General features: G+C 43.0%; 1 protein-coding gene across 1 annotated transcript in view; it reads left to right on the top strand.

Moving 5' to 3' along the window:
- LOC144798261 (methanethiol oxidase-like) overlaps nt 1–27,532 on the top strand; it is a 118,688-nt gene that overhangs the window by 70,522 nt on the left and 20,634 nt on the right. Inside the window, exons 8-10 of the mRNA XM_078669023.1 lie at nt 2,360–2,438; nt 4,761–4,882; nt 8,046–8,138. Of these exons, the coding sequence (XP_078525149.1) occupies nt 2,360–2,438; nt 4,761–4,882; nt 8,046–8,138 (294 nt within the window). The remainder of the gene's footprint in view (nt 1–2,359; nt 2,439–4,760; nt 4,883–8,045; nt 8,139–27,532) is intronic.

The raw sequence follows: 27,532 nt of genomic DNA, 5'->3' as shown, positions 1-27,532 counted from the left end.
TCATTATCTACAAATAACTGAACTTTCAATTAACTGTAAGTTCAAAAGAAAGGGAGCTGGAAAGATAGCTATCCTTTTACACTTCCTAAGCAACTGCTTCACGCCTCACTTAATGAGCTAGTTTTTACCATCTATCCTTGCAGGGGTTGAGGCGAACATGTAATCGTGCTGTAGTGGTATTTATGACTGAGTACGAATCGCCTAGATCGTATGTCGCAAGGATCTTAGGAACAGGTTTTAAAAAAGATCACTGGCCCCCTCACATTTTAAAGATCTCCATTTCTTTCAATTTTAAACCCTCACTGGTTTTCCTTTGCATTAATCAGCAACAGCAACCAAGCGTGTGGTCAATGAGCGTGAACCTTCACAGAGGAGTCAGTAACACAATAAAAAAGTTCACACTCAAACAACAGCAGCTGCTTCGGCAGCCACCGACAAGCAAACTCTCCCCCACCCTGTAGTGTATTAGGGCAGTACAGAACGAACATCTCACCTTCATCGAGTTACCATCTCAACTGTAATCTCACCATCACACTTTCTTCTGAGAACCCTTTATTCTCCAATGACAATGCATCCATGCTGCTCCGAGTGGAGTAAGTTAGTGGATGAAGTGGGCTGACCCACTGCCAGGCTGTGCTGATTGCTCCCCCAAGATGCGAGAGCTCTCAAATGGTTCCTGGGAATTCCTGCTCTTTACGTGGTGCTAAATCTGTGCTTCTGGAGCCACCTTGGCTTTGGAAACAAAGAAGCATTTCAAGTATTCACAGGTGTGCCCAGACAACTTGGAACATGATACCGCTTATATTAATACTCAAAATGCAGCTAAAACAACTACTGCTCGAACATTATCCCCAAAGTTCCCAAGGAACGGACAATACAGGTCTTGGACGCAGAACAGAGGTGATCAGTTTCCCTAGATCTTGTATATTTGCTCTTTATTCAAAGTACCTTATGTTACAAAGATATTCTGTAATGTGACACACAGCGTGCATATCCATGTCATTAAAATCATCCACATTTGTGTGAGCGCGTGTTTAACATCTCTGACACCTGTGCTTTTCATATCTCATCCAGAGAAAGTCCCCCAGAGCCATAGTAACTCTGAGAATAAACACCAATGGAACTTAAAATGTTATCACAGGTCATGAAACTATGTTATCATTAGCTGTTTCAGGTGAGATCAACATATTAATAATAATAGGATCTAATAACATTTGGTTCCTATTGATTACCGTTGCCATTAGTTGTAAACTTTGTGTAATTCAGAGATCAATTAAAAAAATGTCCAATCAATCACCCCTATTCTTACCAGAATCATCAAAAGACTTCTTACATGGCCTTTTACTTTTCAGTGAAAACATAATAATACCCAAATTCAAGATCTTGGGTTTCCCAGGTTTTGTGGGGGCACAGTATGTGCCGATCTTTAAAACAAGGAAAAGTATCTCCAATCAAATGATAATCGAGACCAACTATGTTCCAACTCCCAGTTTTTCAATCTTCCTTTTTTAGGGTTGAACAAGGCTTTGGGGAATGTAGGGCAGCTGTAACCTAATTTATAGAATCCATATCCATTGTGGGTGGCATGACATACATTAATGTAGATTGGGAAATTGTATATCATAGTTGGACTTTAAAGTATGTACTACATTTGACATTTGAAAAAATATCATATTTTAATTGTACCAAAAATAAATACTTCCTGTACTACTAATCACCCTTTAGTAACCGTAAAGCGGCAAGGTGTCCAATGTTCCATAGATCTTGCAATTCTCCTGGATAAGCGAGACTGAACATTTGACAAGGAAAAGATTCAACAAATATACATTTGACTTTCTTTTATTCCATATCTAAATGATGCAAGATAGTAATTCTTCCCTGAGTGGCAAGTGGTGGGGCTTGCCGTAAAATATAACATAAGTTCAACATGGCTATCCGAATCCTCTTTTTGCTACATTGTGGTTCTTTTTATGTTGTCAGTGGTAGCTCTGCTAATAGCTAATGTCTGAAATCACTGTGCAAGGAACTGGGTAATTAGTTTTCTTATATCAGTTAAATGGGTAATGAGCTATCTTAGATCATTTTCAGACTTGTGGGTAATGATAAACTATTGTAGCTAACTACATTGACAATAACTTGTTTTCATAATCACTGGGCTAGACACGGGTGGGATTCTTGTTTCTGGTTACTTTGGTTTCTGACAGGAAAAGGTCAGTTATCTTTTCAGGTATACTAACTGATATGGCCGGCATCTCATTCTAGGAACATTTGTCCTAACTTTTGAGCTCTTCGTCACCTGTTTCCCCTGCCGGCATAGGCACATGCTGACTTGTTTGTTTCATTCCTACCCCCTAAACAGAAAGGCGACTGGGCCACTGAAAGAGTGATCAAAGTTATCAACAAGAAGGTGGAAGGATGGGCTCTGCCGGAAATGCCAGGTAGGCACTCATTAAAGCAGGCATATGCCAAGCAGAACCTTAAAACATTTTTTTTATTTAATCATTTCAAAGGTCCACAGCAGGCAAATGTATTTTGGATTGTAATCGGTTCTTTCCCTTGAAATTATATACCGCTTTTTAATTTACACTCTCCAAAGCACTTTGGCCAGACATACTCGCTGTTGTCATCTTGAGTAGTGAAATTCCTACATGAAGGTTTATAACAAGTGCACTGTTAAAGGGGCTGCTAGCAGCCCATCTCAGTGTGATATGTAGAGCAGAGCCAAATGCAATTGACTGGTTCTGGGTGTGTGCTCCCATAAAGGTGGAGTTGGCTGCTAGCCAAGATGAGTGGTGCTTCTGCCTGCCAGAAGCAGGAACCTGGCCAGGCGCAGTGGACATGGTTTGGGTTGGAGCAAACTCTTATCTAGAATCCTAAGAAATCTGGACAAAGGACGACCAGCATTCTGGATAATGCGGATAACTCTAAAAAATTCATAAGTTATTGTTCTCACCTCCGTGTCCTCGGAAAATGTGCACCTCCAAACTTTAGTTGGTCCTCCCAATAAATGCTCTTCAAGTATTTATTTTTGAGGTATTTGGTGGTTTAATGTTTTTTGTATCTGCTTATTTTAATTAGACTTTCTAACAATAATTCTTAAATGTGCTTCATCGAGCAGCCGATTTGTTGTTTGGAATGCGTTTTTTGGATGTCGCAGTAGGACTGGAAACATAACTGTCCTTTAGAATGGGTCTGTTAAATCATCTGGGATTTCACTTCATCATTTAAATTGTTTTTTATATGTAATTCAAGTTTTAATTGTTTAATAGAGAAACATACCCAATAAACATATTATTTTCAAATAAATAAAAATCACATGAGCTGTGGGTGCTGCCACCTGGGCTCTTTGACCACTAACAAACTTGGGAGGTCTTCTTTATCATCATCGTTACTGGTATGTTGATTTAATTATTGTAAATTTCCAGAATTTGTAAATCGCCTACTCCACAGCAAGGCTTTTCAGGGCACACGTAGTGCAGTCTTACTTACCAAAAATAGGGCTTACCTTTAAGAGCGTTTAGGAGCTCCCATCCAGGAGATTTTATTAATTTCCTATTGATGACATGTGAGGGGAAATATTGTTTTTACAAGCAGAATGTTGACAAAACATGCATGGTGCATAAAAAAGGTGGTTGTCAAGTAAAAGGGGATGGTTGAAACTCAAGACTTTGTTTCTGGCATGTTAATGGGTGGTAATAACATTGTACCAGTGTAGATGACTTTGTGGTGGTTTCATTGAAACTGCATAGTGTTTTACCACTGCCCTGGACCCTTGATACACTTTCCTATGGTTCGGGGTGGCCTCAGCTCTTCCATTCTTCGGATTGCTTCTACAGTCCTATTACAACATCTTCCAATACTTTTCGTGAACAGAGAACAGTGTGTTGCCCTTCCCTTCGGTCTCCTGGGTAGAAGGGAGTAAGGTCTCCTCTGCTTATTTCTCTGGGGTGGGGTCTTTTCTGGGTGGGGAGAATAGGATGGCTTGAACTGGCCGCCCTTGCGTGGATAAAGCATGATAACTTGGCTGGCGTTCACCAGACTTTCCAGCATGAGGGACAGTGGGGTCAGTAGGATGGCTTGGAATAGCTCTCTTGGGTGGATGGAGTAGGATCATGTGCTCTGGTCTCTCATCGATGGAAAAGAGTAGGGTTAGGTGAATTATACTCTCCAGAGTGGTCAGAGACTGGGAGAGCTTCCACTAGTATTTCTGGGATGAGAATAGTAGGACTGCTTGAAAATGTTCCTCATGGGTTAGCCAAAGGTAGTTTAGCTTCCACTAGCATCGCCCAAGCTTGAGGGATAATGTCTGAAATTCGTTAAAAACTGGCCAGCAGCCACTATTAATTTTTTAACAACAAGTCTCCCTCTGGGTTGGCGGTAGCACATTTGGGAAAGCCAGTGGGGACCTTTTAATTTGGCGGGTGGTCCCTTGCCATGCATATAGAGGCTTGTTGCCTTCCAAACTATATATCATGCTAAATGTAAGGTGATCACACTGCATAGGTGAGGTTTATCCTCTAACACCTTCAGTCCTCCACCTCTTACACAATACTTCCAAAGTGTTATTCTGTGCGCAGCAAGTGCGTTATGAAACTGTGCTGTAGCTTGTGGTACCGGCGCTTTACAACATGGGGGTCCCAGCAGTTGTTAATTTACATATAATAAATAGAATGATTAGTGTAGCACTTTAAGAAGCCCAAACATTGGCGTGGGATGTTCTTTAACATTTGGGGTTCTCAGTGTTGTTTTTGCTTCATTAGGCCTCATCACCAGTATTGTGATCTCCATGGACGACCGCTTCCTGTTCCTCAGCAACTGGCTGCACGGGGATGTGCGTCAGTACGATATAACCAACACCAGCAAGCCCAAGCTGGTGGGACAGGTGAGCACCCCTCTTGTTCCTCTTCTGCTTAATACCTTCCAGGTCAGTTGTTTCAGACTGGGTTGGGCTGGGGAAGAGTTAGCTAGGGTTCAGTTGAGATTTTGAAAGACTTTAGGTTGTGGCAGAGTTAGCCAGCGCCGAAGGAGCTTTGGGGTGCGGGCAGAGCCGGTTACATAAGGCACATGCAAGCCTCTGAAAGGCTGCTATTGCTGACAAAGAGCATGTTGGGTATTTCTCGATCTGAAAGTCTTGCAAGGCTGGGGCAGGTTCAGTCGTGACCCTATGTCTATTTAAGAAGAAACATAAGTCACACTAGAAATCAACAGATCAGCTTCTTCCTATTCTGACAGGCTCAGCGGATGTATGACATTACAACGCATGGTTTTACCACGCATGCCTTTACAGCGCAGTTTTTACAACGCATGCTGTTACAACGCATAGCGTTAAGGGGTGCTGGATAGTGAATAGTTTAATTTACTATTCCAACTCCAGTCCCCGTGGATAGTAGGGAAGGTGTTGGATAGTAAATTAAATCTATTCCCTATCCTAGAGCGCTCCCCAGCGCTATGCGTTGTAATAACATGCGTTGTAATAGTTGCGTCGTAAAGGCACTGCGTGGTAAAAGTTGCATTGTAAAGGATGTTCCCCGGCTCAGCAGATGTGATATCCTGGACCCTGAGCGTTGGTAACTATTCTCTCCTACATAATAATTTAAGCTAGCTAATGAGCTGTGCTCCCCTCGTGTTCTTTCTTTCTGAGACAGTAAGATGACACACCTTAATGACCCACCTCCTGACAGTAGTCAACGTGCCCTCCTTCCAGCTCAGACCACTGGGCATGATATGTTTCCTCTTTCTCTCATCGAATCCAGGAGATCACTGCATGAGTGTTCACTCCATCAAACATTTTAATGTACTGCGCTGATGCAACCGCATCAAAGGTAATGTTTATATGGACCTGGGATTTGTCCAGAAGTGTGAACTTGCCACGTTTTTCTAACGCAAGCTTTCTGGAATCCTTGTGAATAAGCTAGAATTTCTACAGCAGTTGTCGAATCTCCACATTTGGATTATCACGCGAAAATCTTGAATTTTGCACCCTTTTGTTGTGGAGGGAAAAAAACATTATCCATCGAGTTTCAAAGTCGCACCAAAACGTTTTCAACCCATTTTAAGCTCCAGTATTGGTACTGTGAGGAGGAAAACAGCATAGCGCCTACACGTGGGGGAAAAGGAGGAAACTTGGCAGTCTGTAGGTATGACAATAATTGTGACCTACTCCAGACTGACTAGTGTAATGAACATTTTGCGCACCTCCTGCATTTTTCTACAGTGGCCATAGTGAGCAGCGATTTTTTCCCCCAAGAGAAGCCATGATGCGACAAAACGACTAGAATCCTCTCCCTGCAGACACAGGTGCACTGCTGCTAAAAATAAAACTCAATATTCACTTAAAGTTCTGGCTACCACCCCCACCACTGTGCCCCTCGGTGAATACTCTGCTTCGAGGCAAGTACCTAAATGTGATGCACAATAACTGAAGTGTACAAACAGTAATGATCTAACAATGAATGAGGCGGGTCGAATGAAGTATAGAAATCTGAAAATCAGATTAAAGCGGGGAAATGTTATTACAGTCCTTGCTGTGCAGTCATGTAGCATGAGCTAGGCTTGCAGTTAGTCTCTTTCTTTCTTTCTCTCTTCTCTTCTTCTTTCTCTCTTTCTTTCTCTCCTCCCCTGCCCTACCCACCTACTCCATTTTGAGCTTTTGTCGAGAGGAACATGTTTCAAGCTAGCAAAGCAAAGGTTTGCAGAAACCCTAGTCAGTGCGACTTGTTTGCACTGGTGAGAAGCAACCTCACGTGCAGCCGTGGAAGCGTTATTCCTTTTATGGAGATACAAAACGTGACAAATCATAACCTCCTTCCTCTCCGTATACTACCAATAAACACAAGCACACCAAAGAAAGCAAGTGACCTAGAATACGTTTTCATTTTATAAATATCCATCTCGTTTTCCATACTACATTGGAAAGTCACCTTGCATCAATAATTAATGCCGAGGAAAGACTCTCTCTAAGAAGGCTTCCCACTATTTGTTGGAAATCATTATGTACAAAAAGGAACGTAGGTACTTTGTTTGAAAGCTCACACTCCGTAATTAACTGATTATTAATTTTGTAGTAAACCAGGCCAAAAACTGGGTGCGCTACAGCTATTACCACTGTGGATTCAACCATTGGCTTGTTCAACAATAACCGGTTTCATTAGTTGTGCAATGTCATAATACAGCTGCCACATCTCATCTCGTACATTTCTCACGAATATAAAACGTGTTATGTAAATTTGATGCAAATTTTCTTAACTTATATTTCATGCTCAGCAGATATAAATGTCTCCTGATGATTAAATAATGTTTACTAGTTAGTGTCATCTCAGTTTCATCATATTGATCAGATCTAACCAGATCATGCAGATAGTAAACAAAATAATACAACAATATATATCTTTACATAAGGAGGTAAAATTAAGCTATGCAGAAACCTCCACATGGCAGCACTCAAACCAAAACTAGAACTCACCAATAGCCTTTAGCGTGAGTTTCAAGTAAAACACGGCTCAATAGCCCTCCCAGTGCATTCTGGTGAATGTGGTCCATCCTTGCCAAATCTGCAGTTTGTAAACTGAAGCAGAGCCCAATAACTACTCATTTCTTTCAACATGTAATTTTCTTAGGTTTAATAAACTATTCATTACTTCAATCTTTCATTGTCTTAGCCCCACATACGTTTCGCTCTTTGTGAGTATTCAGTGGAGCGCATCAGATACTGAGTGCCAAGCTAGTTTGCAGCATAACATTTAAAGACTAGTGTCTTCTTAACTGTTTATCAAAAAGAATGTTACTGCAAAGGTCATCGCACTGTTGGCTTTAGATCACTGTGATTGATATTGTCCGATCAGATCCCAAGGTCAAGGAGAAACAAGCTGAACTGAGATCAGAGCAGCTTGCAGAGATCTTCGTGTGCACAGCATTTTTCAGGGGACTTTGCAACAGCATGATAACTTTGCTGGTTAATACACTTGAGAGAAGGATCTGTGATTTGTCTAGTCAAATTTTTGACTCGTATGATAGCTAATGAATTTGAAATTTATTGTGTATTACAGGTCTGGATGGGGGCTGGTATTGCAAAAGGAGGACCAGTCACCGTGGTGCACGACGAGGACCTTAAGTGCCAACCAGAGATGCTCATACTGAAAGTGAGTAACAGCAATTTATTTTATTGATTTAGTCTGCTTGTAAACAGTTTTACTCTTACTCATTTCCCTATGGCTTTCTCGTGATTGAGGCCACCGACACCCCCTGCATCTAATAAACACATTGACAGAACTGAAGGAATTGGCCTACTGATAGGTGGAATTATGTTGCGTTGGATGTTAGATGTATCACCACTAAGTCATCCCGGAACATAACAAGATATCCAAAGGGTTGGAAGCTCAAAGTCTTGCAAAAGTTTAGCTAGGAACCTCTTGCAAGCATCATGGAAAGTGTCTGTAATACTTCTGTTTCTCACAACCTTTACTGAGAGTGTCAAGAAGGCGGTTCATTTTTTTCATGACTTTTACATGGTAGCCACAGCCTTAGGTCATTTTAATGAGACTTTATCAACCATCTTAGATTAATTTATTCCTATTAATCAGCATAAGCTAAAGACTCAAAACTTTCTAAAAAATGGTTTACGTAGTCTGGAGTACTAAGGAAAAGTCGTCTCACTCTCAGGAAGTTTAAAAAGAAGAGAAGTTCCTCCTAATGTATGGAAGACACCAGAGTTTATAGGGACCATCTGAAGTTAAACAAGTCAGTACTCTATTTGTTACGTCATCTTACCTTTCTCTATTCTAGGTTAGGAAAACTCTATTAAACATTTCTTTTCTATTTTAAAGTAATTTATTTCCTCACCTTGCTCTTCCCATTGTCCACAGGCTTCACAAGAATGTTATGATAAATTAGCTACTTTTGTTTACTACCAGGATCATCAAGATTTGCTCTCGTTTCAGGAACTTGCTTTACTCTGTGAGTGTTAATGTATCCCCATTGAAGTATAATGGTCATTTGGTGGTTTGATCAACCTTTGCCAAGTGAATACAAAACAAGACCTAGATCAAAAAGGCATAGAAATTTGAATATATTAATGGTTTACCATCAACAGCAAAAACTTTTTGCACAATACTCCTCTCTTTTGATTATTGAGGTAGGAGGTACAACCATAATATGCCAGTCAATAAAAACTTGCCCAACCCTTGAAGGAACAAAAAACAGTTGTGAGACAACCAATAACACACACCAATGTGTCCAAATAGGAAAGTAAAGAAATTAGAAAAAGTGTGTGTGAGCGAGATGGCACCTCACGGGCGAACCACCAACGGGAACCTGGCAGGTACTCACCAGGATTGCCCTGATCTCATCATTGGCACCATCAAGCTCTGAAAAAAGTGTCCACAAAACAAACAAAACAGTGTTTGTGAAAATATGCAGTGTGTGAGACAAACAACCACAATACGGAAGACCAAACACATATATAAAAGCCACAAGCAACACGGAACTTATCTTTATTCTATTTCTTTCGTGTTGGTTATGGAATGTAAAACAGTGGAGATGGCTAATTCCTATCTAGCCATGTTCCACACTGGAACATGGCTAGATAGGAATTAGCCATCTCCACTGTTTTACATTCCATAACCAACACGAAAGAAATAGAATAAAGATAAGTTCCGTGTGGCTTTTATATATGTGTTTGGTCTTCCTTATTGTGGTTGTTTGTCTCACACACTGCATATTTTCACAAACACTGTTTTGTTTGTTTTGTGGACACTTTTTTCAGAGCTTGATGGTGCCAATGATGAGATCAGGGCAATCCTGGTGAGTACCTGCCAAGTTCCCGTTGGTGGTTCGCCCGTGAGGTGCCATCTCGCTCACACACACTTTTTCTAATTTCTTTACTTTCCTATTTGGACACATTGGTGTGTGTTATTGGTTGTCTCACAACTGTTTTTTGTTCCTTCAAGGGTTGGGCAAGGTTTTTATTGACTGGCATATTATGGTTGTACCTCCTACCTCAATAATCAAAAGAAAGGAGTATTGTGCAAAAAGGTTTTGCTGTTGATGGTAAACCATTAATATATTCAAATTTCTATGCATTTTTGATCTAGGTCTTGTTTTGTATTCATATAATTGAGTGGAGGGTGACCTATGATCAATCCCTTTTCCCTCTAAGCTCCTCTTTGTTTACTGCAACCTTTGCCAAGGCCAGGTAGGAGGAATTAGGATTTATACTTAGGCAGTTAAAATTGGGTTTTCCTGATGACTCATGCCTTGTTTCCTTTCTGGAAGTGTGCTCTCCATCTCTACTGCCGCCACTCATGAACATAATCTCTCACTTTTGACAGGTTTCATTCCTGCAGAATGAGGGACCACCAATAAACCTTTTGTTAAATTTAAAAGTGAATATTATCATCAGGCTGCAGATAGCAAGGCCTGAGCAGTGCTCAGTGAGATTTATGACCCTGGCTGAGGCACAGAGGTAAGGAACTGAACACTGAGGTATTTAACTCCTAAATAAAATTCCTTGTCAACTAAATTCTGGAGCCTGATAACAACTTGATGTTTCTGAATGCTTTTAAATGGGGTACATTTAAAATGAAAAGTTCCCTTAATGATTAAGTTAACTCTTTAGTATAATTTTCTCCCATTTCTAAGTGTCGCCTTTACATTTCAAAGTGTCGCCTTTACACACAGCAAGCAACTTGCTCCTAGTGGCTGTAGACCTTTTCAGATGAAAAGGTATTTAGTTTCAGAAATCATAAACTGACGTTCTGAGAAAAATGGAATTCCAAAATCTATTTAAAGCGGATATTTGAGTGATAAATGTTGGGGGAGACTTATTACTAACATTATTACCTTGGTTCTAGGGGCACTGAAGCAGTGGCTAATATATTACTCATACTTCAGCATTTCAAATGGATAAATCTTTTTTGTATTACTGCTGGCAACCCTGCCTGATGCACTTAGGTGACCAGGGCTGGTAATCGTGGGTGGGGTGGCCACTATTGTAATCTTGTCTGATGTTGTCAATATTACAATACCAATATTAGTAGCTCTGGATGATTTTCATTCAACATAAGTAGCTCTAATTATGGAAAAGGTTGGAGAGCCTGGTTTATGTTAACGAGATAGGGAGAGATACCCATCTGGTGGTCAAATTTCAAAATCTGAAACCAGATAACCTGGAATTAATACCAGTTTCCCTGCTTGTCCACATTTGGTCATCCCAGACACATATTTTATTTCACAGAGACTCCTCTTTCTTTTTTTTTTTATCGCATATGAACGCACTTTTAAATTCATGAGCTCGGAATGCGAGCTGTACATGCAACTTTTCTATTTTATTTATTAGACCGTCATGTTGCTGCATCTTTAGTAGGAATCTAGGGCACATTTAGGGTTTACATGACTACTGACTTGCCTCTTAGTTCAATGATGACATTGTCGGGGAGGGCATTAATGTTTCCAAATACTTTAAGAATTTTTTAATAAATGTTTGTCTGTACAGTGATCTAATCTCATGTACAAAGGTGAAACACTTCCGCATGTTACAGAAATACATTTTTTGGAATGTTTAAGAGATTTTATCATATTTTTCCATAATGTTTGTTGTACAATATGCATGGCAAACTCTTTCATGGCTTGGCTGGTGCATGGACTCTTAGAGCCAAGCCAGACCCATAGCTCGGCTTACCCTGTTAATTTCCTTGTCTGCCCTCCTCTATTTGCGATTTTGACAAGTACAAGGGGCTGTCAGTCACTTGTTGAAATGATTTGTAAAAAGGTGACTAAGACCATCGAGCCCCGTTCACATGACCCGATTTGAAAATTCTACCATCAAGGTTACTTGTGGCAGAGACAGAGAGGACAGTATGAAGTTAAAATAATTTTAAAACAGGTGTCTCCCACCAGTCGATCGCAAGCTACCAGTAGCTTAAACACACCTTCAGGGCAGCTCACAGTCATGGGTTCATTTTTAACCCCTTCGACGCTCATGACGAGCTGGGCTCGTCATGGCGTAGCCTCCTCGCACGCTCATGACGAGCCCAGCTCGTCACGTAAAGTGCGGTTTCGCAAAACCCAGCGTACGGGCGGAATTCCGCCCGCACGCATGCGGTTAACTAAGCACAAGGTCACATTTTCCCTTCAAAGTTATGTGAAGGCTGTGTTTATTTTACATTATTATCATCAGGCTGCAGACAGCAGGGCCTGATAATGAGCAGTGCTCAGTCTGATTGATGACCCAGACTGGGGCCCCGAGGTGAAGAACTGAAAACTGGGGTATTCAACTCTTAAATAAAAGTTCTTGTCAACTCAATACTGGAAACTGGGAATAACTTGAGGATCTGAATGCTTTTAAATGGGAGAAAACTAAAATGAAAAGTTACCTTAATGATTAAGTTAACTCTTCAGTATCATTTTCTCCCATTACAAAGTGTTGCCTTTACACTCAGCAAGCATCTTGCTCCCAGTGGCTGGTAGACACGGTGCCATATTTATAACTGAAAAATCCAGACAATATTTTAAGTGGGAGAAATTTAAACGTGTAGAAAAATGTTTCATATATAAACTTTTTGCAGAACATTTTTCTGCACTTTAAATTTCTCCCATTTTAAAAAATAGGTGTATGTTTGTATTATACATGTAATGGTGCCACATATGGTGAAAGGTATATCCGCGCAACATGTGCATACGATGCAGGCTCTCAGTCGCTCATACACATATATCCCATTCATACACATACATGTTCATGCATCCCCAAAGACCACGCTCTCACTGACGCACATGGCTTCCTAGCCATAGTGCCCCTAATAGTCAAAGTATTATTTTCAATACATAGTATCTGCCTCTGTGGACATTAGCCTTAAAGTCAATGAAGCTGGGCGTGGGAGTGTCTGGTAACAATCCCCAAGTTGCTTAGCCTTCAGTAGCACACAAAGATTTTCACTGATCAGAAGTAGCTCTCACTACAGAAAAGGTTGAAAACCTCTGCCATGGACCATGACTTCTTATTGCAAGTCTTTAGGAAGCAGTACTTAATGGACTCGTTCTAGCTTCGTTTGCCTCTTTTCTAACTAGCCACGCTCTTCCTCTCATTCTTTCAGGTGCTCAGGTTGTTGGTTATGGTCCCCACAGGGTTTCTCTTCATGCCCCAAGTTGGTTAATATCTATGTTCGCCTCTGTTACAGCTTGTTAGATCTTTTGGCTGTTCTGTCATCTCCTACACTGATCACACCCATTTGATTGATCGTCTTGAGCAGTTAACACCTGATACTGCTGGTAATGTAAAGATTTGTCTTTCTGCTGTCAGAATTGGAAGGCCCACAACTTCCTGCAGTTGAACACCAGCATAACTCAGATCTTAGTGCCGGGCAATAACATCTAAAGATGGTTAACTCCTTTTGGCCTAGAATGCTAGGAGTCTCTCTTCCCCTCTTCAGACAGTTTTGGATTTTCATTTATCTTTGGAAGCCCAGATTCAAGCTCACCTTGGACAAGACAGTAGTCGTCATCCTGAGGCCCACCATCTCTGCCTGGGAAGCTCCTGGTGACCCCCCACGTTAGGAACACCCCACACCCACAGACCACACAAGAAACCTCCGCATCATACTGGACTCCGCGTTCATGAAAAACTCAGATAGAACGGCCTGTCTGTTAATTAATTTGTTAACCTGCTGTCAATACCATTCCTTTGCTTCAGGTCCAAGACATTTCTATGATGTGTGAGGTAGTCATTTGAGTGTTGCAGCGTGATCTGATGCAACATTGGAAGCTGTGTAGGAGATAGTTTATGATAAAAATTAAGGGAACCCAATTTAAGATCGGTCAGGGACCTTGGGAGTTTAACTTATTTAAGAGACAATGGTCCCAGAACAAGCAGAATATGGAAGAAAGATAAATATAGACCCAAACGGTACTATATTTTGACCGTTATCCAGCCGGATAAGGTCAATTTAATATGCAAATAAAAGAGATAAACGAAACGTGAATTAATTATATTGGTACACAAGCCTGTATCCATGATCTCGCATAACAGGGGGAAACAGGGAAGGCTCAGGCAGCATGTGTTTGTCTGTATGAAACGATTATAGTGCAACAAACAACATTTGTAGAAAGTCACCTTTACACATAATATACCATAGAAATAACGGTGTATAAGGTTGACAACATGTTGGCGGCGTTTCGATCCTTTACAGAAAGATATAGGATCATCATCAGGACATTATAGATATGATGCCTGAAAACAATTGCCTGTAATTACTCATGTCATGCCGGAGGGCATGAAGCAGTGCTGGGGGCACGAAGTGAAGCTGGGTGGTACAATGACCACGGACAGCTTTTGCTGTTCCTAATTGAGGTATCTTGGGGTGTATGCAAAGGGGATGAACGTCTCCTGTGGGATTTAGGCGGGAGATCGTCGTATTTGCCCGGCTTTGAAGGATGACCATTGCTGGTTTCTACAGGGAGGGGTGGCTGTACAAGATGAAGCAGGCTTGGTGTTAGTGATGTGCTGTGGGATCTTTTGTATTTTTCCACTTAAAAAGAGGGTGATTGCATTTTTCTGAGGATCGGTAGTGGGACGATATGGTGCTTAATTGTTTTCGAAAAGCATTCTGCTTCTGTTGGTGGCTTGAAAGATGGTGTTGGTACTGTATTTTGCTTTAGCTAATGTCATGAGCTAGCTGGGTGTTGTATAGAGGGACTTCTGATAGATACATCTGCCGTGTGGATTGCTCACCTTGTGAATATCCCCCTTGCGCCAGCAACATTCGGAAATTCTTTTCGTAGCTTCACGCCGACGTGGACTTGGACGTCATAGAGGCACGGCACCGCTCGCGACTCCGCTGACGTCACCGACGCCTATAATAGGCCCACGCCGGCGTGATGACATCAGTTCCCTTTTTTCCGCGTCGTCGACGCTAACGGTTTTCTGGGATCGTATTGTAGCTTTCTAGTAACTTAGTTACTGTTTCTATTTTCTTCGAGATGTCGTCGAAGAAGACTGGCTTTAAGGCTTGCGGAGAATGTGGCAAGACAATGTCTATTACTGACCCACATGAATGCTGCGTCTGGTGCCTGAGTTCCGACCATGACGTCGAGGATTGCCCTTGTTGCAAGAAAATGACCCCCAAAGGCCCTGCGGGAAAGGGAGATGAAACTCCTCGTGGCAAAACTGAAGAGTAAGAAAGTTAAAAAGTCTTCGAAGTCTCGATCTCGACGTTCGAGGTCGAGGTCTCGATCGAAGTCGCGTTCGGAGTCGTCTTCAGCTCATGTTTCAAGATCCTCGAGGAAAAAACATAAGAAGAGGAGCCATGAGTCACGTCATCACTCAGGGAAGGACTCTGGTTCGAGACCGAAGTCGCAGGTCAAACTTCTTAATAAGGAAGTGGAGATTTCGGCGTCGGAGGATCAGGACTCTGTTGGTGAAGCTTCACACCCGAATTCGCCCGAGTCACCGAAGCAGGCCCCTTCTCCAGATCCATCCAATCCTTCTGGTCAGGAGGATGAAGGTGAGGTGCAGAGGGCTGGGGAGGCCGAGGTTCCGGTGCCTGCGGGTTCGTCGACCCCGGTTCCGGGACTCGATGAAGAGGTCGACGTCGTATCGACTCCGCCTCCTCGGGAACAGCCCGGAGGACGGTATCCAGATTTCCCGGCTCCAGGTCAGGATCCATCCCATTTCCTGAACGCCATGTTTGGTGTTTATTCCAGGGCGATGTACCCGTTTGGTGCACCTGTTGGTCCCACGGGTCCTATGTCTTTTAACTTGGGTGTTCCCCAAGCTTATGCTCCTGCGCCCTTCATGCCTTTTATGCCGACTCTACCACCGCATTGGCATTTTCCGACACCGCCTGTGTCGTCGACGCCGAAGCGTAAGACGCCGACTCCGTCGACGCCGGTTCCATCGACGCCGGTGACTACGACTCCGAAGCAGGATTCTGTTCGACCTTGTGTGAAGCGACCTCATCCGACTTCGGGTTCGACGCCGGCCCCGACCCCGTCGGAGTCGATTCCGGATCCTTCGACTTCTATCGTGAAGGAAAGGTCACGGAGAGAAGCCCAGAGACTTCTGGAGGAAGAACAATATCGGTATGCAGATATGGAGGAAGGAGAGTTACAGGATTCTGAAGATCCTTTTGAGGACCTGGGTGAGGCCAGTGGGCTTGAATTGTCTCCTGAGTGGGATTTGTCTTCAGTGTCGAATGTGCCTTCAAAGGATGTGGTACCTTATCACACTGTTATCAAAAAGGAGGCAAGTTTGTTGAACATTACTCAGCCCACTGCTGATTATAAGCCAAATCTTCTGACTGAAGTTCTTCATTCACCCTCCTCTATAATTGAGCCAATGTTGCCCTTTAATGATGCGTTAACTGAACCCATCTATGAGGTTTGGAAGAAGCCTTTGTCTGCTCCTGCAGTTTCTAGGACAGTGGCGAGGAGGTACAGGGTTGCACCTGGTGACCCTGAATTTTTGTCAACACACCCCCTGCCTGAAAGTTTAGTTGTGCAGGCTGCCTGCTCGAAGAGGTCTGCTGGTGCTTTTCCGTAGGTTCCTGGTGATAAAGAATCCAGAAAGCAGGATCAAACTGACAAGAAGGTCTTCTCCTCGGCCAGTATGGCGCTTAAGTCAACCAACGCAACTTGTCTGATGGGACGGTATATCCATGCCTTGATGGATTCTGTTAAACAGTTGGTTCCGAAAATCCCTGAGGAGGATAGAAAGGATTTTCAGGAGGTGATATCGGACACTCAGGCTGCTGCGAGGCAGGTGATTCAGAGTGGGCTGGACACTGCTGATTCGGTAGCGAGGGTCATGGGCTCTTCCGTGGCCACTAGGAGGGCCGCATGGCTTAAAACATCAGAATTCTCTACAGATGTTCAGTCTGTTTTGATGGACTTGCCTTTTGATGGTTCAGGATTGTTTGGCAAGAAGGCTGATGCTGCCTTAGAACGTTTTAAAGACAGTAGGGCCACTGCGAAATCTTTGGGCCTTCAGTCCAGGGGTACTACTGGAAGGCGCTTCAGAGGATTTGGCAGATCTTCCTTTCGTGCCTACAGACCTTCTCAGCAGCAGCCACAGCAACAGCAAAATACGCTGTACAAATCGTATAGGGGCAGGCAAAGAGCCCGTCCTAGGGGCCGTCAAGCTTCCTCCTCCTCCTCCTCTTCTTCCCCTTCCCAGCCCCCTGCCAACGCAGCAAAGCAGCCCTAGATCCGCCATTCCGGATCATGTGGTCCCAGTGGGGGGCCGGCTTACCCATTTTCTACAAGATTGGGAATTAATAACATGGATCTTTGGGTTCTCAATCTTGTGGAGAATGGGTATGCTCTTCCTTTTCAGGAGTTTCCCCCAAATTACCCTCCTTGTCAGGGTTATTATTCGGAGGACCATCTGCTTCTCTTGCAGGAAGAAGTCCTGGCACTGTTTCGAAAAGGTGCGATAGAGGTGGTTCCAGAGCAGGAAAGGGGTCAGGGTTGCTACTCCCGGTATTTCCTGATCCCCAAAAAGGATGACAGACTTCGGCCAATTCTGGATCTCAGGATCTTGAACCTTTACCTGAAACAGGAAAAGTTCAAGATGCTCACTCTTGCACAGGTTCTTCAAGCGCTGCTGGAAGAAGACTGGATGGTGTCAATCGACTTGCAGGATGCGTATTTTCATATTCCCATCTTGAAGTCGCACAGAAAGTATCTCCGTTTTACGGTTAGGTCGCAACATTACCAGTTTGCGGTCCTTCCGTTTGGCCTTACTACTGCGCCTCGAGTCTTCACCAAGGTGATGGCAGTGGTGGCAGCTCATCTCAGGAGGTCGGGGATACCTGTATTCCCGTATCTGGACGACTGGCTGATCAAAGCGGTGTCGCCGGAGAAGGTGCTCCATCATCTGCAAGAGACAACTCAGTTGTTGCACAGGTTGGGTTTTTCGATAAATGTACCCAAGTCTCACCTGGTGCCCTCACAGCGCAACCTGTTCATAGGTGCGGTACTGGACACTACTGTGTGTCGTGCATTCCCTCCTCCTCAAAGGATTCGCGACATACAGGAAATGATTCCTTTGTTCTACAATGGAGCGGTCGTTCCAGTCCTGAAGGTTCTTCGCCTGCTCGGTCTGATGGCTCCTTGCATCCTGTTGGTCAATCATGCACGCTGGCACATGAGGGCACTCCAGTGGTGCCTCCGCAGGCAGTGGTATCAGCACAACGGAGATCTCAGGGAGTCGGTGAAGATCTCCAGAGAAGCTGCAGCGGATCTGTCTTGGTGGAGCGTGGAAGGCAATCTGTCACAAGTAAAGCCTTTTCAACTTCCTCCATCGGTGGCCACAGTGATAACGGATGCATCCACTCTCGGGTGGGGTGCTCATCTGGGAGACCTGGAGGTCAAGGGTCTTTGGTCTCCAGAGGAAAGGTTGCTTCACATCAACCTTCTAGAGTTACGGGCGATACGTCTGGCGCTCAAGGCCTTCCTCCCTTCCCTTCGCGGTGTATCAGTGCAGGTCCTGACGGACAACACGACAGCGATGTGGTACATCAACAAGCAGGGAGGAGTGGGGTCGCAGTGTCTCTGCAGAGAGGCTCTGCGCCTCTGGTCCTGGGTTCAAGACCATCAGATTTGTCTGATGGCAAATCATCTGGCTGGAGTTCAGAACGTTCGTGCAGACAGTCTCAGTCGGCAGTTCTCTGCCGATCACGAGGGGAGGCTTCGCCCGGAGGTGGTTCGCGACATCTTTCTGATGTGGGGGACTCCTCGGGTGGACCTGCTCACCACTCGCGAGAATGCTCACTGCCTGTCATTCTGCAGTCTCCAGTATCCGATGTAAGGAGCACTGAGGGACGCGTTTCAGTTGAGTTGGAACTCGCAACTCCTTAACGCGTTTCCTCCCATACCTTTGATTCCTCGGGTTCTGAGGAAGATTCGCCAAGACAGGGCCCAAGTTATATTGATCGCCCCGGATTGGCCAAGAAGGGTGTGGTACTCAGACCTTCTCCACCTCTCCTCTCACCCTCCGCTCCGTCTCCCTCACAGGGCAGATCTCCTCTCCCAGATGGAGGGGCAGGTTCTACACCCCCACCTCCAGACCTTACACCTTCATGCCTGGAGATTGAACGGGGCAACCTGAGTTCTTTTTCTCTCCCGCCTGATGTAGTGGATGTCATTTTGTCAGCCAGGCGTGACTCCACTAAGTCCATCTATTCTTATAGGTGGTCAAAATGTGTTACTTGGTGCAGGGAGAAGTCTATAGACCCTTTGAGGGCCCATTTATCTGATGTTCTCCAGTTTGCCCTTTCTCTGGCACAGCAGGGCCTTGCTGTTGCCACGGTGAAGGGCTATCTTTCAGCGCTGTCGGCTTTTATCTGTTTGCCTGACCAGCCCTCTCTTTTTAAATCTCCTGTAGTTTTAAGGTTTTTGAAGGGCCTCACAAATAAGTTCCCTCCTACTCATTTTATTGTGCCTCAGTGGGACTTAAATCTTGTATTGACCTTTTTGATGGGTGCTCCCTTTGAGCCTCTTCACAAATGTCCTATGAGGCTTCTAACTCTCAAAACAGTCTTCCTCGTTGCTATAACCTCGGCAAGGAGGGTAAGTGAGCTTCAAGCTCTCAGTCACAAGCCCCCTTTCTTGACCATTCATGCTGATCGAATGCTTCTTAGGACCAGGGCTGCTTTTCTGCCTAAGGTGGTGACTCCTTTCCACCTTGGTCAATCTGTTACCCTCCCTACCTTTTATCCTCCCCCACACCCTTCCAAGGAAGAGGAGAGATTACACCGTCTGGACCCCAAGAGGGCGGTGTCTTTTTACCTGGACAGAACTAAAGACTGTCGATTGGATGACCAGCTCTTCATTGGCTTTGCTGGCTGCAAGAGAGGAAGAGCGGTCCATAAGAGGACTTTGTCAAGATGGATCGTCCTCTGTATTAAGATCTGCTACTCTTTGGCCGGTAAGGATCCACCAGAGGGTATAAGGGCTCATTCTACAAGAGCTAAGTCTTCGACCTCAGCATTGGCTAGAGGTGTGCCTGTAGAGGATATTTGTAGAGCGGCAACTTGGTCTTCCCTCCACACATTCGTGAAGCATTACTGCTTAGATTCCCAAGTGAGGAGGGACGGTCACTTTGCACGCTCTGTCCTTCAGGATTTCCTGGTCTAGAAGAGTGTACACCCTCCTCCGGGAGTGGGGACTGCTGTGGGACTCTATTCACAAGGTGAGGAATCCACACGGCAGATGTATCTATCAGAAGAACAAGTTACTTACCTTCGGTAACGCTTTTTCTGGTAGATACAATATCTGCCTGTGGATTCCTCACTTACCCACCCGCCTCCCCGTTGTCCACTCTTCTATGCCAGAGTTTCTATTATGTATTTGTTTATTTCAAATGTTTTGTTGCATTTGCTTCACACTGTGTGTGTTACCTTGATATTTGTACTGCGTATACTGTGTATATGTCTACTGTCATTGGTCCGTCCGTGTGCCTCGAAGGCACGGAAAAAAGGGCGGAACTGATGTCATTACGCCGGCGTGGGCCTATTATAGGCCTCGGTGACGTCAGCGGAGTCGCGAGCGGTGCCGTGCCTCTATGACGTCCAAGTCCACGTCGGCGTGAAACTACGAAAAGAATTTCCGAATGTTGCTGGCGCAAGGGGGATATTCACAAGGTGAGGAATCCACAGGCAGATATTGTATTTACCAGAAAAAGCTTTACCGAAGGTACGTAACTTGTTCTTCAGTGCCACAAAGTCACCAGGAGTTTTTCTTCAATTTTATTTCCTGTCTTCGTATGAATCTTGCAACCCATCCAAGTTCAAAACAAAGCTTTAAGGTTTGTGTTGAATTGTTTAGACGCGTGTAAAGAGACACCTGCACTAGAAGGAACAATGATCTACCTTTTAAGGTGATTCTTTCCCTGGACCAAACTCCTGGCACGACCTTCCTTCTAAAAGTCCCCACAGCTTTTTGAAATTTGTAATATCACTGCTATCACTAACCTATTTTGTAATGAGATACCCTGCATACTAACCTGACCTCAACTACTGCTAACATTTTCAGTCACTATTTTGGCATACAATTGATTCTGTAGCCTCTGTCTCCTATAAAGCACTCCCTAATCCTATAAGGCGCTCTTTAATCCAAAAGAGTCCCGTAGAGAAACTTGGAGAGAGCCATCTTCCTTGAACACCTTTTCACCATCCAAACAAAAGGCTTCCCTCAGACTTGAATGGGATCCTCTGTTTTAGAAAACCTTCCTCACTCTCCCAAAATATTTTCACCTGGATTCTTGTATAGCCATCAGGCCAGTGAACATCGCCTGTGTCATTGAATATCCAATCTTATTGTTTGTACCAGAAAATTAAGTAGTATAATATTGACTATTGTCCATGGCCCTTTGTGCTGGCATAACATGACAGGATTCTGCCTGTATGTAGATTTGTTTTTGTAAAATGTTCCAGGTTTCTATTGGTAACATCAGAATGCTGCTTAGTTATCTGAGCAGCTCATTGTGCTGGCCAACTGTTATGTTGTGTTATGTTTATTTCCATGGCGCGCTAATCACCCATAAGGTGATCCTGGCACTTTGTTGGTGGGAAGGTGTCTGTCTCCCTGGTGAGTTTATTCAAAGAGCCAGGTCATTACCCTCTCGTGGAACTCGAGAAGCAATAAGGAGGCTCTGTTATGATTTGGGAGGTCTTTCCATGCTTTGGGGTTGATTTAAGAGAAAGTGCAGCCTCCATTTTTTGGATGTGGGGTAAGTGTGCTAGTGAGAGTCTGGTTAACCGTAGGTGCATGCAGGGGGCGGCTGGTGACATTTGAAAGTGGTGAGGCGTAAACTGATTTGCATAGTGCACCGTAGCGAGTGAGCGCAGCGAGCGAGCCTGCACCCCATAAGGGGGTTTCGGGGGGGTACTCCCCCCGAGAAAATTTTTAAAAAAGAGAAGAAAAATCATGCATTTTCAAGCAAATTTGAGAAAGCAGGAAGGTTAATAAAGCAATTGTGAAAGTGCAGTTATTACATTAATAGATGCCATAACATAGGTAGCTGCTTATTCAGTATAACCACAGAGCTTCATACATTCCGTCTTATTACGCTGCTGAATTCAGACTATAAGACTGTAGTAACTTGGGTCCAGACTGAAGGTAGCTTTTAAGTAGATTTATTAGGACAAGTTATACATATACAAAAACCCCACCAGGAGCGTCTGGCTAGATGCTCAGCCCAAGACCAACTGTGATGAAACAGGTCATAACATTCTAAATGACATCATATTTACAGAGTTCCACTGGTGGAGTAGAGGAAGACATGTGAACACATTTATTAAGATATTACATATCCTCCTTTCTCAAAAGAACACAAAGAAAGAAACTTAGATAAGAAAATAATACATCACAGAAAAGCATAAGAGTGAGCAGAATCAGAATAAAAGACGTTCAAAAGAGAAGTAAAGAGAATTGAAGATCCAGCAATTAAAATTAAAGACAATATAAGAGAGATGAGGAAGTAAATTAAATACAAATAGAGATTCGTTATTGAATTCCATAAAAGATATAATACTCATCCTCTTCTCTAAACACAGAAAAGGAAGAAAAGATAAAGAAAAGGTAGGAAAACCATCAATGGCAGTTCAATTCACACCTACTGGCCAGGTAAGTTAGAAAAGGACAACACAGATCAGGAGAAAATGAATAGACAGTGAAGGAAAAGAATAACATCTCTTAACCCTCACAATCATATAAGAAGAAAATTAATTATAAGAAAAATTCAATCTGGGCTAAAGTGGAAAACACAGAACAAGTATGATGAACAAAAACGCCCAGAGTAACTTAACCCATGCATTACGGCTACTAAGACCATACACCCATTAAGGGTAAAATGTACTTATGCATGGAGAAAATAATGTGCACAGATACAAAATTAAACTAAGCCCACACTAAACATCAGAAGAAAGATAAGATGTGCACAATAGTGAGGGCATTGAACAAGTAAACTGAAGTGCATATAATGATGGGAAGACCCAACAAACAAACCTTAAGAAAGGTCAAAAATTATGCATAGTAAACAGAACACCTTTTGAAGAGCTCTACGTTGTGCACTGTAATGACAGGACTCAACATCCTTTCGTGATACCCTTTGCGGAGTAAAAAAACAATTTGTATTAACAGACAGGACCATAACCCTGTGAGACACCACGACTCGTGGTACAGATTGTGCATCGTGAAAAAGAAGTACAGAAAGTCGTGCACTGCAAAAAAAACAAATTTCCTGTAGACATTGTATACTGAAATAACATGAGGTACGTATTATTAGGGTAAGAATCCAAAAGAAAATGAGAATCATTTTTTTATCCAACTCTTAAGAAAGAGAAACAGCTATACAACTACAAACCTTGAACCGACTGAAGCTTAAAATTTGTGCACTGTGAGACAAAACGAATATACACTGTATAAGACTAAACTTAATTGTACACAAATAACTGCTGTATTATTATAATTTTATAAACTGTACTGTGCTTGAAATAATAACGGCATTACTGTACGCTAATAATGCGTAAAATAAAGTTGAAAGCATGACAATAGTGTGCCTAAAAAAAAACGAGGTAATTTTTGAGCTCCGCAGAAATAGATTTGTCAACTTGAACACAAAATGAATTACGTTCACTATTCCCAAATTGCACCATTGAAAATGCAAGGAAATGGGACTGAAATGGGACTATACTAAAGTGGATAAAATTCAAAATACTAACTCGACCCAGAAGATGGCAGTATGGTACAGTGAAATGAATTCTGTGGAAATATAGGAAAACTACAGATAAATGTGACGAACGCAGATTTCACTTATGGATTGTAATTGTGAAGCAGTCCAGCACTGGGGCTCAAGTTTTCATATGCGCATTGACAATAATTTTACACGCCGGAGCTCGATCTTTGCCCCCGAGCAATATATCTTCATTGAAACGAAGGACAAACTGCCACCAAAAGAAATAGTAGATCCACAGTACCTTCCTGTAGGATGTCCCTCAAGAACAAACAGTAGAAGCTCACTTCCAAAAGTCCCATCGCAGTGGTTTGTGAAATGTAGAACGACGGGAAACAAACTCCAGTGGTGACAGGACGCACTAGCGCAACACAATAAAAGATGGCGGCACGTACAGTGGCGCAAAGACGGATGGCTCACGGCGCTTCTCCACACCAAAGCATCGGAGAATCCGGCAGGGAAGGCAGCGCGTCATAGGAGCTCCGTAACAGAAAGCAGGTGAGTGCGCAAAGCAAAAGGCGCGCGCTGCATTTTAAACGTTGTTTTAAACGTGGAAAGGCAGTTGAGCAGTTGATATGACGTTGGATTAAGTTGCACGATATTTCTTCAAGCTTATTAAATATTGAAAACATTAGAATCATCACAATTGTATTCAAAACTTGGCATAAAAATTAACGACAGTTTAAGACGACCAATTTAAGACAGTAAGGTTCGTTCTGTCGTAGTTGCGTGACCCCAAATCCATCTCGTGACCTGGTTTTGCTCTTCCTAGTATCACAACAGATGAGATTAGGGAAATAGACATAAATCAAGCAGATTCTTTAGCATGTCTGTTTGAAGCCAGATGGTCAAAAGTCAATTACTTTGGGAAATGCGAGTTAAACAAACGAACTGGCTTATTGTACTTGGAGTGTCTCTGTGCAGTTTCTTACACGCATGTAAGGGACTGAGTTCTTGATGCGCTGTAGGAACAGCATGTAGGACTTTGTTGAAGTCCAGTTATAAACAAAATGTCAAACTCAGCTTACAACATGCAAAGCACAGCAGCCAAGGGTCTCAATATTGAAAGAAGACCAAAGCAGGGCAGAGCGTGTCTGGAAGTAGTGTAGATCAAATAAGAGTAATTGTCTGCTCACCCAGTTTTGTAGATTTAGCACGCAAATATAGTTGAGGAGTGGCTTTATACCCTCATGAAATCATCGCTGAAGACATGGGTTGTGGAGTGTCTTGCTTGCTCTCACTGGGAGCACAGCACGGGAACCAACTTGAATGCTGATGAGGGCGACCGGTGTAGAGGTCACTGGTGGGGTTGATTTCTTGATAGTTGGTTACAGCAGTGTAGATAACTTGAGGTTCCCAGACACATCTTCTTTTCCTTTTTGAGGTGGAAATTGTAGGTTCTTTCTTGAAATCGTCGCCAAATTAATGTAGTAACTTGGGTCCAGACTGAAGGTAGCTTTTAAGTAGATTTATTAGGACAAGTTATACATATACAAAAACCCCACCAGGAGCGTCTGGCTAGATGCTCAGCCCAAGACCAACTGTGATGAAACAGGTCATAACATTCTAAATGACATCATATTTACAGAGTTCCACTGGTGGAGTAGAGGAAGACATGTGAACACATTTATTAAGATATTACAAAGACTTTCATGAAAATCTCAGCTGTAAGAGTAGAAGAAGTTGCACAGCAGTTGGGAAACAGCCTTCACAAAGCATTGGGAACCACGCATTACCTTTACCACGTTGCCATTAGAACGCATGTGACTTTATCACGCATGTCTTACCACACAGTTTATAGTGTTTAGGTGAAACAAAATGTACTTAATATGCCATTTGATCAGTAAAATCTGTTTAGTCCCCAAATAGAACAAACACTAGAAAACTTTTAAAAACAGAGATAACAATGCATTTCTGAGTACCTCACTCAGTATTTTTTTATTTAACAAACAAGTAGCAGCATTCACTTTTTGTAAATGAAATCAGCACGTCTCTCTTTCAGTGTAGCAAACTTGTCAATAACTTACATGTTGAAGTCCGGTATTTTTTGGACTAGCTTGCTCTCTACAGAGAGCATCACCAAAGCATTGAGTCTTTCCTCTAGCATGGTGATCCTGAGGAATGTCGTAATGCGCTTTAAGGCTGAAAAACATCGTTCAGCTTCGGCTGTTGTCATTGGAGTGGTAATGACAATTTTTAGTAAAGTCACTGTCTCTGTAAGTGACTTTTCCATATTCAGTTTGTGTATTAAAGTCAGAAAAGTCAAGGCACTTGTGGCCTTCCGGTACACAGGCATTCCGTACAGTACAGTCAACTCAGTTCTCAGCTGCTCTTTTTTGAGCATAGGATATGCTTCCACAGCCTCATTCAGAGCACGCTCCGGGAAGGATTCATCATATTTTGCAAACTCTTGACTTTGCAATAATGTGGCACTCACCAAATGTTTAGTGAATGAAAAACGTTCTTGTGCCTGCACAATTACAATGTCGCATACCTCCAGAGAGGTGATATTTTGCCTGCGGTTTGCAAAAGTAGAATGCTCCGGCAGTTTGCTCTCTAAATTGTCAACCCCATCTCTCACTTTCCTTATGCTTTGTACAAATGTAGTGGTAGATTGTTTCACAAAGACAGTATCTATGTCTTTTCCTTGTAACTGATTGTATAACACCTCGAGAGCACGCATTATTTCATGAAATAAAAACAGTAAGAACTGAAACTCTCTGTCTTGTAGTGTTCTAATAAAGCCATGGGCTTCATTCTGACTTGTGTGATCAAACTCATCATTGGCTTCTATGGTGGCAAAACATTTCTCAAGGCCCTCCCTATTTTTAAAGATTAGGTTGACTGTACGAATGTTAAAGTTCCAACGAGTTGAGGATCCCCATGGAACGCTTTTGTCTACAAACTCATTAAGGGCTTCTGTTCTTTTGGGGGAACGTGAGAAGAATGCTGCTATGCCTCCTATATCCTGAAAGAAAATCCGTGTCTCTCTGATCTTTGATACTGCCTGTTGCATAATAAGATTGAGTTGGTGGGCGTAACAGTGCACAAAATGAGAATTAGGGTACACATCTCAAATTCGTTTCTGTACTCCACTAAGGCTTCCACTCATTACGGACGCACCATCATAGCTTTGTGCGATAAGTTTTTGTTTTTGAGGCAGGTCCGGAAAAATTAAGTTCAGTTGACACAGTATAGCTTCAGTAATGGTTGCTGCACTAGAGTCTCTTAAATGTGTGAAACCATAGAACCTCTCCACAACGTATCTGTTACTGTCAAGGTACCGAAACAATAACACGGACTGTGTTTTAGTGGCCACATCAGTGGTGTCATCAGCCTGAATAGCCACAAAGTCTGTGTTTCGCAACTCTTGCACAATATGGCTTCTTATAATTTCGAGCATACCCTCAAGGAGTTCATTTGTATTGTTTTAGAGGTGCCCTTAAAGACTGTAGCACTTGCTAAATGTGTTTCCAAATCCTTGTCTATGCTTGCTATTAAATCCACTAGGCCTCGGATGATCCCAGGTTTTGAGGAACTTTCTGATTCGTCATGGCCTCGCAATGCCAGTTCGGAAGCACCACAGAAACGAATGCAATAAATGATCTTGGATAGAATTTGTCTGTTCTTATCAACGGCTTCATTGGGTTTTTGTATGGTTTTGCGATATGCATCATTTATCTGCTGGCTCAATTGGTGCGTCTTCCCCCAACATTCCCAGTCTCGTCAGGTTTTCCATATGATTTCTTGTGTATGCATGCTTCTTTATTTTTCCCGATAAATGCTTCAAGTCTGTGATTCCTTGACGTG

This window comes from Lissotriton helveticus, chromosome 12, assembly GCF_964261635.1.
Source record: "Lissotriton helveticus chromosome 12, aLisHel1.1, whole genome shotgun sequence".
NCBI classification, from domain to species: Eukaryota; Metazoa; Chordata; class Amphibia; order Caudata; family Salamandridae; genus Lissotriton; species Lissotriton helveticus.
Note: the sequence above shows the minus strand (reverse complement) of the source record. Positions and strands in the feature narration are given on the sequence as shown.